Source organism: Olea europaea, chromosome 1 (genome assembly GCF_002742605.1).
Source record: "Olea europaea var. sylvestris chromosome 1, O_europaea_v1, whole genome shotgun sequence".
In the NCBI taxonomy this organism is placed as follows: Eukaryota; Viridiplantae; Streptophyta; class Magnoliopsida; order Lamiales; family Oleaceae; genus Olea; species Olea europaea.
This window is the reverse complement of record NC_036237.1, coordinates 18,707,764-18,719,815: the sequence shown is the minus strand read 5'-3', so window position 1 is coordinate 18,719,815 and position 12,052 is coordinate 18,707,764. Positions and strand designations below refer to the sequence as shown.

The window sequence follows — 12,052 nt, the reverse complement described above, 5'->3', positions numbered from 1 at the left end:
GTCCGTGTTTGAGGTTTAAAACGAGCGTCCGTTTCGCAAGATACAACGGTAAAACTAGTAGCTTTCGAGCATCACAGAAACCACTCCGACGAATTGAATTAGTGCCTGAACTACACCACCACCAAGACAGAAATGCAGAAAAGACAGAACTCTATGCAAATGAATTTCTTGTGTATTCTAAACTTGAAAGCTTTTGCTTTGGTGTATTGAAATGAGGAAAATGAGCCACTATTTATAGGCTAGGCTACCATTAATAGTAATGACCTTTGGAGTTTCTCATCTTTTTCCTATGTGGGACAAATTCATATTTCTCACATAAACTACCTTTTGAGTGGCACACTTTGAGCCTCAGTTTCTCATTCACCCGAGCATTATCTTTGGCAAGTAAGTATATGATTTCGATGTACTCACGAAGGAGAACACAAATCAACTTTCATCTTCCAAATTGAACAACTGGGTCCCACTCAAAACTCGTGCCAAAGTCGGCCCATAGCTCAGTTTTTTTTTTCAACATATAGAAAATGGAAATATGCTTTGTGGAGAGAAAATAGAAGAAAGAAGCTCTACAGAGACGTAGAATTGCGCGAGAGAGGTGTACTCATAATGAAAATTTTAATTGCATTTTTTCATTATTATTTATTTTGCTTATTTAAAAATACAATGAATAAATGAGTCATTTTACTTTATCTTAAAGAAAATTTTAGATAGAAATCATAATGAGAAATAATCTATATTAATTTGAGAATAAGAATGCGATGAAAAAAATGTTTGAGACATAAATGTAATAATGTAAAGATTATTAACTTTTACGCAATTAAAATGTAATCTAGTTATTAAAAATTGTGGTGTGAATACATTTAGCCCCAATTTGACAATTATTATTTGAAATTCTTTTTTCTACATGGTTATTTTCAATCACACGTTCAAGTAATAAAATATTTTGCACGTAAATTCTTTTTTTTTTTTTTTTGCCTTTTAATTACACATTTTTTTTAAAATCATTATTCAAAACTTTATTTTTTGATTGTTAAGCAGGGGACTTAGCCATTGTATTTTTCGACCTTTTTATTTATTTATTTTTGCCTTCAAGCCTTTTAGCTAAAAGAAAATAAGCCCCGTTTGACCCCATTATCTAAAAATGAAAATGGGGGAATAATATTTTTTAGAAAAATGAGTGGATGAAAAGAAAAGAAAAGTTTTCAATTTACGTGTAATATTATTTTATGAAAAATTGTGTGATTAAAAATAGGAAAGAGAAAAATGTAATCTAATCTAATTGAATTTAATGGGGATCAAACGGGAGCTAAATATTGAATCTAGTGGCCTGTTTGGGCCCGATTTTTTCACTAAAAAAATTGATTTTTTTATCGTTATTTTACTATTTCAACCGTCATATTTGACTTCTTCTCTCACAAGTAGACCCTACTTTTCTCCTAACGATCCAAAAATCAATTCTCAAAATCACACCAAACAGACTCTAGGTTTTTTAAATGAATACTTCTTTTATTAACCTTCTGAAAAGGGGGCGCTCTACTGTTTCTCTTTCAATTAACTAGACTAATCTCCTTCCGCAAGGGGGGATGCTTTACTGTTTCGGGGGTTTCATCACAAGGGAATAAATCAATCAAAACCCACGTTTCCGTATAGCTTAAATTTCGGAAAAGAAGAATGGAGGACGCTTACCGGATGTATAACGAAAGCAGGCAGCAGGCAGTGGCTCTTACTGCTCTAGCAGCCAAACGGCCTCGTTCCAGTTATGGTACTGTTGTCTTCTGTGTCTTTACCTACCCAAGCATGCATCTTTATGGGTATCTGATGCATTTTTTTTTTTTATCGTTGTTGGATTTTGTTTTGTTTTGGAGAATTAGGGTTTGATTTAATCTTTTTTGAAACTTTGTCATATGAGGCTTTGTGTTTGGGGTTTTAAGGAGGGAGAGTTTTGAAAGAATGCTGCACGGAGAAAAAGTGGTAAAAAAGTTTTTATCTTTTAATTTGTTTATTTTATTAGTATTTATGGAAACCTGGGCAGCAGGCGTATTAAATTTAATTAAGTCCGTGACATCTTCATTGTAGAACTTAAGCTTTTGATGTCTGAATAATCCGAAACACCAAATGATTTTTTTGAACTAGTATAGGTGGGTCAAGTTGTAAAGAAATGTATAAAGAAGGGGAAAGAAAGGAAGTTTTTGTGCTGTAGTCTATTAATTAATTCACTTGGATGCTTGTTAAAATTAGTGGGAGGTTTAAAAGGGTTAATATTTTTATTTCAAATATTTTATTATATTGTGCAGAAATGCCCGTTAGTCATGACATATCACACTTATATGCTCGTGAGGATGGAAGGGGAGGACTTCGAGTCATAAGAGAGAGTGATTCCATTAATGAATCATACGACCGCTACTTGCAAACTGGGGTATTTGCTTCTGCTCATGGTTATGCAATAAATGTTTTTTTACCCATTCATATATTTTGTATGTGAAGGTATAACTCACTACTACAATGTGCTTGCAGATGTCATCTTATACTGGTGGTGAGGCTGGAAGGTCCATGAGTGGTGGACTTGGTGGGCATCATCTTGTTGATGATCCTCGTCTCGTAGCTATTGGCTTTTCAGACACAGTGGTGGCTGCGAAAAGAAGGTCCGTTGGAGTGGGAGGAGGGAGGCCTGAAACTCCTGTTGGAGTGGGAGGAGGAAGACCTGAAATTGCACTCCCTCCAGATGCTAGCAGCACACTGTTTGTGGAAGGCTTGCCTGCGAATTGTACTCGCAGGGAAGTTTCTCGTATCCTTTCTATACTCTAATAATTGCTCTTGACTTTGCTTCTATTTTTCAATTCCTTCTATATTTCAATTCTACTTCTGTTCCTTTACTTGGATTTGCAGATATATTTCGCCCTTTCGTAGGCTACAAAGAAGCAAGACTTGTTACGAAAGATTCAAGACGTGTATGTATTTGTTTGATTGTAAGTTAGTAATGCATTGTAAACGTCGTGCATGCTTTTTGATATTACCATTTGAAATTGACCCATGCAGTCTGGAGGTGATGCACTGGTGCTTTGTTTCGTTGATTTTGTGAGTCCAGCTCATGCAGCCACTGCAATGGATGCCTTACAAGGTGATATTGACTTGTGTGCTAATCATACTCTGAATATAAAATGCTTCAGTTCTCAGATTAACCATTTGTCTACACATCTTGTTTCTCTTTGGTGATTGGTCCACATTATTTTCTTAATGCCAAGTGTTGTAGAAGGTAACTAGAAGAGTAATACTAATATCTAATGGGCAGAACAGTTCTGGGTTTCAGACCTGGAAACTACATTCTGTTTGACACGACTACTGAGGATTGGCCAGGCAAGATCTTTATATATCCTTCTATCATCTGTGAATGGGGGTGAGGGTGGTGTAAAACGTACCTTGAACGACTTTCTGTTAGGAAGCGCTTCAGTGCAGGCAATATTACAATTTTATTGCTGGTCTTATTTTTTGGCCTATCTCCTTCAATTGCCGAGGACCTGTAATTTTCGCCACTTACTACTACATTAAACCACGCCATTCAATAAGTTTTCCGCTGCAGATCAGACTCACCATTTACGTCTATCTGGAATTGCTTGGGTTATATCACGTGTGAACGTCTTACAACCTCTTATGTAAAATATATCACAGAATCTGCCGATGCAAAAATTTAGTCCTAGTTGGAAGCATAAGTTCATGTGATTGTCGCTACCAGAATAGTAAATGGTGCAGAGATGGGCCTTTCTCTATCACCCCCATTGTATTTCTATTCATATTTTTGCCAATCCTGTGGTTTTGATAGGTGTTTTGATATTTAGGTTGATGAAAAAATTGTCAGAGAGGAAAGTTCCAAGTTATTAAAAATTTTAAAAGTCTGAGCCTCCATAGATTTATTGGGCCACATGTTGGCATTATTAAGTAATATGGGATGTTAGTTTAGGCATGGTGATTCCACACTAAAACATTGGGTGAACAATCTTCTCCAGATTGTACATTGTTTAGCCTATTGGATAATCAAGAGGAATCCAGGTTACCTGGTATTGGAGGATTGGCTGAGGAATCTAGATCACCAGGCAAAATGGCTGGTGTGGGTGTCATGATGCCATTCATATATCTGCCTTTATTCTTTGCCTGTGGGTTTCCTCTTTTATACATCCAAAATTTAGCATTTCTTCTGAGAGGTGGATCTTATACTATTTTTGTGTGTGTGTTATGAGTTGCTTTATGTTCAAGCATTAGATACGAAGAACAGAAGTTGATTGTACATTTCTAGAGAAAAATAGGTGTTGGGAAAATTTAATTTACCTTCATATGTGCCAATGCCATTAATTTACTGTCTTGATGGACACAGGTATGATTGTAGACTAGGTACAGATATGGCTAAGAAACGCTGATACACACTCACCATGCGTAATTTATTAATGTACCATTCATAATTCGTTTTTCTGACTCAACATTTACTTATTATGTATTATGTCGACTCTAGCACATTTATGGTGTCGGAGCATAAATGCAGCTATTTGTTTAATAATGTATACGAAAGAAGTGATGTGAATTATTATATATTCAAGTAGCATACAAATTTTGTCTCGAAGGAAAAATTCGGGCATATATATAATATATCGCTCACATATAGGTTGGTATTATCTCTTAATATCCATTTACTTTGTGTTATACTCCTATAATCATACAAAATGCTATGTCTATTTACAATTCTTGATGTTTCCCCTTTCTGGTAAAATTATAATTTTCTTATTATCTCCTAAATCACATTATGTCTTATCAAATTCACCAATCAATCTCGTATTATACCTATTTAGCATCTTAAGTGGAAATTTTCGATGAGGAGAATTAATACTGCGGCTACAATCTAAAATCCTTACACTACTTACCTGGTTTGTCGGTCGTCATTCGAAGCGACATCAGTTGGTACCATAAAATAGTCGAACTAAATCTTGCAGGTTATAGGTTTGATGAGCATGACCGGGACTCGGCCCACTTAAGGCTGCAATTTGCTCGCTATCCTGGTGCAAGGTCAGGAGGTGGGCATCGTGGGAGACGTTAGAGTTACGAATTTCTGCAGGTGACAAATGCCATCTATACGCTGGACCCTGTATTACTGACTAGCCATTAGGTTTTGCTGAAAATCCAGAATGGTCGCTTAAATCACACTGAATTGTGAAAAAATCTTCTGTGTAGGACCCAATCCGTTAAGGCGATTTACGATTATGAGTATCACAGCTTTGGAGTTCAATGGAAAGGTCAATGATGATTAGGATCGGCTTGGATTATGTTGGTTTCCATTAATCGGAGAGTGAACTCTCGTGTCTAAGGCGTGTTAGCCTTTACGTTTTTCCTTCACTTTAGTTCCGTCTCTCATATTTCCTGGACTGCACAGATGCTATGTTTTATTAGTAGAAGCATATTCAAAGGATGCTTCGTTTATTTCTTGGGATTAAAATGTCACCATTTAGATATTTTGTAATAATCAGATTTATGGATGCTACCTTTTTATGCTGCCTATTAATTGATGTCCATTTGTTATGGTGCATTATGGATTGGTCCTTGGTCTTCAAATGTCTTCCATACTCGCTCGCACTTCTTCTCCAGTTGATGGTAACACAGTAGGAATTCCTGTGCACTGGTGATGTGTTTGTTTTAATGTTTCTCAAGAATATCTATGTACTTGGAAGTCTGTTTGAGCATTGCAGCTTAGTATTTCTGGGCATTGCTTATGTTTGGTATATCTGAGGAAGTTTACATTTGAATCTATATGTTTCCTTTGGGTGCTTCTTTTTGAAGGGAGAATGTGAATGATCATTACTTTTTTTTTACCTTACCCTTGGTTTGAAAGTTGTTTACTTTTTGCTAACCACCTTGGGTCTGTTTGAGCCCCATTTTTTGGGAGAATAGGTTTTATAATAGTGATTATTGGAGAATTTGTTGTTAAGAAATAAGAAAAAGTTTTACATTTACGTGTAAAATTAATTTATTGGGAGAATGTGTGGTTAAAAATGAATTTGGGGAAATATGAGTTTTTTTATAGAATGGGGCTCAAACACGGGCTTGAAGTGCTCAACTTATGACTGAGAGACATTATTTGGATGGCTTTGATCTTACTTAGGACTGTTGTTTCAATACTAGTATGGAATATCAAGGCAAATATTTTCTTTCCCCATTAACGTATGGTATTTGCTTGGAAATCATTTTGTGAACATGTAAATACTCTTTCCTATTTAATTATGTTCATGTAAAAATGATAAAAAATGAACCAAAAATTTTGAGGAATTCATAGTAATTATTCTTAAAATGAAATACCATGACCAACTTTGGTCAAGACAACTACCTGGGACATGAAGGTGGTGGAATTTATTCAAGTAGCATACAAATTTTGTCTCGAAGGAAAAATTCGGGCATATATATAATATATCGCTCACATATAGGTTGGTATTATCTCTTAATATCCATTTACTTTGTGTTATACTCCTATAATCATACAAAATGCTATATGTCTATTTACAATTCTTGATGTTTCCCCTTTCTGGTAAAATTATAATTTTCTTATTATCTCCTAAATCACATTATGTCTTATCAAATTCACCAATCAATCTCGTATTATACCTATTTAGCATCTTAAGTGGAAATTTTCGATGAGGAGAATTAATACTGCGGCTACAATCTAAAATCCTTACACTACTTACCTGGTTTGTCGGTCGTCATTCGAAGCGACATCAGTTGGTACCATAAAATAGTCGAACTAAATCTTGCAGGTTATAGGTTTGATGAGCATGACCGGGACTCGGCCCACTTAAGGCTGCAATTTGCTCGCTATCCTGGTGCAAGGTCAGGAGGTGGGCATCGTGGGAGACGTTAGAGTTACGAATTTCTGCAGGTGACAAATGCCATCTATACGCTGGACCCTGTATTACTGACTAGCCATTAGGTTTTGCTGAAAATCCAGAATGGTCGCTTAAATCACACTGAATTGTGAAAAAATCTTCTGTGTAGGACCCAATCCGTTAAGGCGATTTACGATTATGAGTATCACAGCTTTGGAGTTCAATGGAAAGGTCAATGATGATTAGGATCGGCTTGGATTATGTTGGTTTCCATTAATCGGAGAGTGAACTCTCGTGTCTAAGGCGTGTTAGCCTTTACGTTTTTCCTTCACTTTAGTTCCGTCTCTCATATTTCCTGGACTGCACAGATGCTATGTTTTATTAGTAGAAGCATATTCAAAGGATGCTTCGTTTATTTCTTGGGATTAAAATGTCACCATTTAGATATTTTGTAATAATCAGATTTATGGATGCTACCTTTTTATGCTGCCTATTAATTGATGTCCATTTGTTATGGTGCATTATGGATTGGTCCTTGGTCTTCAAATGTCTTCCATACTCGCTCGCACTTCTTCTCCAGTTGATGGTAACACAGTAGGAATTCCTGTGCACTGGTGATGTGTTTGTTTTAATGTTTCTCAAGAATAACTATGTACTTGGAAGTCTGTTTGAGCATTGCAGCTTAGTATTTCTGGACATTGCTTATGTTTGGGATATCTGAGGAAGTTTACATTTGAATCTATATGTTTCCTTTGGGTGCTTCTTTTTGAAGGGAGAATGTGAATGATCATTACTTTTTTTTTACCTTACCCTTGGTTTGAAAGTTGTTTGCTTTTTGCTAACCACTTTGGGTCTGTTTGAGCCCCATTTTTTGGGAGAATAGGTTTTGTAATAGTGATTATTGGAGAATTTGTTGTTAAGAAATAAGAAAAAGTTTTACATTTACGTGTAAAATTAATTTATTGGGAGAATGTGTGGTTAAAAATGAATTTGGGGAAATATGAGTTTTTTTATAGAATGGGGCTCAAACACGGGCTTGAAGTGCTCAACTTATGACTGAGAGACATTATTTGGATGGCTTTGATCTTACTTAGGACTGTTGTTTCAATACTAGTATGGAATATCAAGGCAAATATTTTCTTTCCCCATTAACGTATGGTATTTGCTTGGAAATCATTTTGTGAACATGTAAATACTCTTTCCTATTTAATTATGTTCATGTAAAAATGATAAAAAATGAACCAAAAATTTTGAGGAATTCATAGTAATTATTCTTAAAATGAAATACCATGACCAACTTTAGTCAAGACAACTACTTGGGACATGAAGGTGGTGGAATTATTTTTCATTCTGGCCATTGAATATTATCATGTCCCTTATTTGCAAACTACGCATCTTTTTCCAATATAGAGTCTCCTGAGATTTTGTTTACTTGGTTTGCTCATAAACTAAATACTTCATCTGTCTCAGTAAATTTCATTTTCTGTTAGTGATGTACCGAATAATTGTCATTTTTCCTAAAATGAATGTATCCTATGAATTCCCTTCTCAGGTTACTTGTGATATGTTAATCTCATTTTTGTAGTCATTTTCAATGTTCTTAAAAACATGAATGGATGTGTCACTGGTACTGACAGGATTTCTTGTTGTTTTCTAACGGTGATTGGTGAAGCCATGCAAGTATACTAAATTCTGAGTCTCGCTTTACTGTGATGGAAAAAGGGGCCTCATTAGCATCCTTAGCCGAAAGGATTGGAAAAAAGAGAGCAAATTGTAGAGCTGTTGAAAGTGTGTAGTTTGAGTAGCACTTGTGGTTTGTTCCCTCATTTAATTATGCTCCACATGGCAAGATAGTAGTTGAATTGCATCTTACTGAAAAAGAATTTATCTTCAAAGATTAAACTTGTAGGACTTCCCTACATTGTATTTCCTAATGTTGCTTTACTGCTACTGAGAATTCTATTTTTCCTCCTAGGTTTAGAAACATATCAAGTACTTCCAGTAACAGGACAGCTAGCCTAGGATGCGATGAACCAACTTCCATTTTTCATTGGAATGTTTGGCTTGGGTTCAGGTGGCCTAGATTAAGTTTTTATCTTTCTATAATAATGACGCGATGATTGAGAAAAATTAGGTGAACTCCTAAGACGTGTTGCTCCTATAGGTGAAATGAGTTATTTGGGATGTCACATGTCCCGAGCTACTTGAATTAAGTTAGTAACTCTTTCAGATCCTTGTCTTTTGCTGGATAGGTCATTGTTGGTCCTTCCAACAATGATTTTATCCATTTTCTTTTAGTTGTAGTTTGTGCAAACTCATGAGGGACTGAACTTTCTATTGCTATTGCTGAAGTGAACAGTTTATCAACATACAGGAACAGGGTATAGGGGAGCTTATTATATCCTTGGTGGGAACACGTTGATAGGATCCCTTTTTTAATGTTTTGATGTCCCTGCGTGGTTGGGGGGTGGACGATGAAAGAATGGAATGGGATTTCTCTCTTCTTTATTTTTGATGGCTCTTGCTTTTGGCATGGCGTATTTTTGTCTTGTCAGAATTTGTTAGCATTTTGAGATGGCCTGGATTGGAAAATGTAGCAACCAACATCTTTACCAAACTAACTTTTGGATTGTGTTACTCAAACAATTTGAAGTCACAGGCAAGAAAACTTTAGTATTGCCTTTCACTTTTGAGAAAGTTGAACTGATTTTCTTAATGCCTCTGAGGATGGTGAACATACTAGGGATATATGTAACACGTGTACATTATTTATATGTGATTATGAGTCACCATATTTTGGAGATAAATCAGTTAACATTCATGACTGAACTGCTCAGGTCGGTGGTGTTAGTGACTATTCTATCCCCCGATTGTAAAGTATGCTGTTTCTTGGTTCAGATTTTGTGGAATGTGGCTTTGTTCCCATCAAGTATTTGAATGCACCTACTAACACCTTGTGTGGTGATCAACCCCCATCGCAGTCTGGCACGAATCAAAGTGGTTGTTAGAAGGTATTGATAGTGGCAACAGGAACTCTAGTGATAATGTTTGAAAATGAAGCTGAAAGAATGTACCTGGCATTTGTTTGTGCAATTGTAAGTGAATTTCTTATTCTGAATGCAATCTTAGATTTTTTGTAGCCTTGTTTGGTAGATTGTGAATGTACTTTATCTCTCTTGTGCTTGGCACATGCGTGTTTTATATATACGCACACTCTTAAGGCATTGTAATAAACATCTGAATTAACTACATATTCAGGCCTCACAACTAAGGCGGAAAGTTGGGCTTTCAATGGAGCACCAACGACAACAATAAAGGGAAAGTTACCGGCTAAATGATGGAAGGAAGAAATGTATATACCAGTCCGATAAGGCAAAACTGGCCTGGACGGGACTGGACGGTGGCCAAGAGTGGGTAGCAAAGGAGACAGAGAAACCTGTTTGTTCCTCAGCATTACATTTTTCACAACTTCAAATTGTTGCTATATTTTAGTTGTTAATCCATGACAAGTGCCTGCCTGATGCTGAGATGATAAATAGTACTAACACATTCTTCAATATATTTAAATCGGTTTTGCTACATTCGGTGTTGACACTTACCTTACAAGAGAGGGGGGCCCAAAATTATTTTATTATGTGTGAGCCTCCCTCTTGTGAGAGAGGAGTGTCAACCCCGAAACGAATGTACAAATAGCAAAGTTTCTTTTAACTACGTCTTGTAAATCTCGAAAAGGGGCTCAATATAAAAAATTTATATAGAATAAAGTAATCAGCAGTGGTTCGTAATTAACTGACTTGATTTGAACTATGCAGTTTGAAAATGTGTTTTTATTGTTATATAAATTATTTTTTATTAACAACAATGAATTGGTATTACGTCATGAGTCTTTTTCCATAGGTTGATATTCGATTCAGAAGAATATCGTTAAATTATTGTCGATTGCTTTTTTCTTTTTTCTTTCCCTGAAGTTTGTAATTTAATCTAAATTGTAATTTGTAATTTGTATTTACATTAATTAATGTAATTGTTTAATTTATTTTATGAAATATATCGACATAGTAATATAAATATGAAATAATTAAAGTGAATAAATATATAGAGCTCTCATGTATGCTCTTAGTTCAGCCAACCTGCAATCAGTAGTTAGCGACGCTAAAAATATTATTCATGCAACCCACGTCATAATTTTTATTTACACCATATTTTAATTATACTAAAAATTCTCAATCTTTACTCATAGCATTTATGTTCCTAACGATTTTTTATGGCATTCTTATATTCGAACTTTTTATTAGTTAACCTTTTTGTATTTGATAATAGCTTAACAACTTATTTTTCCATCATATTTAAAAATAAAAAGTATGAAAAAAATAACGTTTCCTTCATTTCAAAGCGTGAAAATAAAATATTTTAACATAAATAATCATTAAGGATGAGATGTACTAATTAATGGAATGTCAGAGATAATAATTTGATGAAAATAATTAAAGAAATAATTGTTACAACGAGCAAAGATTGAAGAGTTCAACTGCAATTAAAATGTGGTGCAACAAAAAAAAAATTATGGTGGCAATATTACCCGCTTTAAAAAGGTCAATTTTATTTTTTTATAAAAAGAATTAAAATATACCTACATTTAGTTAAATAAGTCTAGTAAAAAAAAAAATATAAATTAAGTAGAAAAATAAAATTAAAGAATATGATAAAAATGAAAAGTCAATTCATCCACCAACCAATACCATGAGAGCGTCTCAAATGAAAGAGTTGAATTCTTAATAGTTGTAATGTACTTAAAAAAACTCCTCTCCAATGCAAACGTGATAAGGACTCAATCAAAATGATGTAGTGAATAAAATGGTGTTTTTTTTTTTTTTCCTTCCCAATGATCCGTCTAGATTCAAAACTTCCGTTAAAAAAAATGCAAACTTAGGAAAATTTATATTTCATATGTGAATTTATTATTATTTTCAAAAAATAAAAGATACATCAGTAGAAATCTATAGAATGCATTGAAAATCAATTTTGAACTTTGAGTGTATATCATGTAGATTGAATGTCTTTCAACATTTAGTTTTTGCTTGATGTTCGCTAAGAAGGTGTAAACTGCAAGTGTACGGATTGCATTCAAGTAATAGAGTGGACAATTTGAGTCCGGAAAGTCAGACCCCTCAAGAAATGTTTATTTTTTATTACACAACTTT

At 34.7% G+C, this 12,052-nt stretch overlaps 1 protein-coding gene and 1 long non-coding RNA gene across 5 annotated transcripts; both read left to right on the top strand.

Moving 5' to 3' along the window:
* The first annotated feature begins 1,497 nt into the window (after positions 1 to 1,497).
* Positions 1,498 to 10,430, top strand: LOC111396360 (RNA-binding protein 1-like). Of its 4 annotated transcripts, none has more exons than XM_023022810.1 (7): positions 1,498 to 1,759; positions 2,292 to 2,413; positions 2,512 to 2,782; positions 2,884 to 2,945; positions 3,034 to 3,115; positions 9,833 to 9,946; positions 10,110 to 10,207. In XM_023022810.1, the coding sequence occupies exons 1-6, from the start codon at positions 1,669 to 1,671 to the stop codon at positions 9,901 to 9,903; spliced, it is 699 nt and encodes a 232-aa protein (XP_022878578.1). In that variant the 5' UTR covers positions 1,498 to 1,668; the 3' UTR covers positions 9,904 to 9,946; positions 10,110 to 10,207. The 4 variants fall into 4 exon arrangements, with proteins under 4 accessions (XP_022878578.1, XP_022878550.1, XP_022878559.1 ...); XM_023022782.1 differs by having other exon boundaries at positions 9,750 to 9,946; XM_023022791.1 differs by lacking the exons at positions 9,833 to 9,946; positions 10,110 to 10,207 and adding exons at positions 4,974 to 5,095; positions 5,212 to 5,589.
* LOC111396379 lies at positions 6,543 to 7,398 on the top strand. The gene is made up of 2 exons (XR_002702994.1): positions 6,543 to 6,904; positions 7,021 to 7,398. It is a non-coding gene; the product is annotated as an uncharacterized LOC111396379 (long non-coding RNA).
* Positions 10,431 to 12,052: the final 1,622 nt, after the last annotated feature.

Coding starts and splice junctions, on each gene's coding strand:
- LOC111396360 (XM_023022782.1), top strand. CDS start 1,669: ATGGAGGACGCTTACCGGATGTATAACGAAAGCAGGCAGCAGGCAGTG. Junction 1,760..2,291: donor ACGGCCTCGTTCCAGTTATG/GTACTGTTGTCT, acceptor TATATTGTGCAG/AAATGCCCGTTAGTCATGAC. Junction 3,116..9,749: donor TGCAATGGATGCCTTACAAG/GTGATATTGACT, acceptor TTCTTGGTTCAG/ATTTTGTGGAATGTGGCTTT.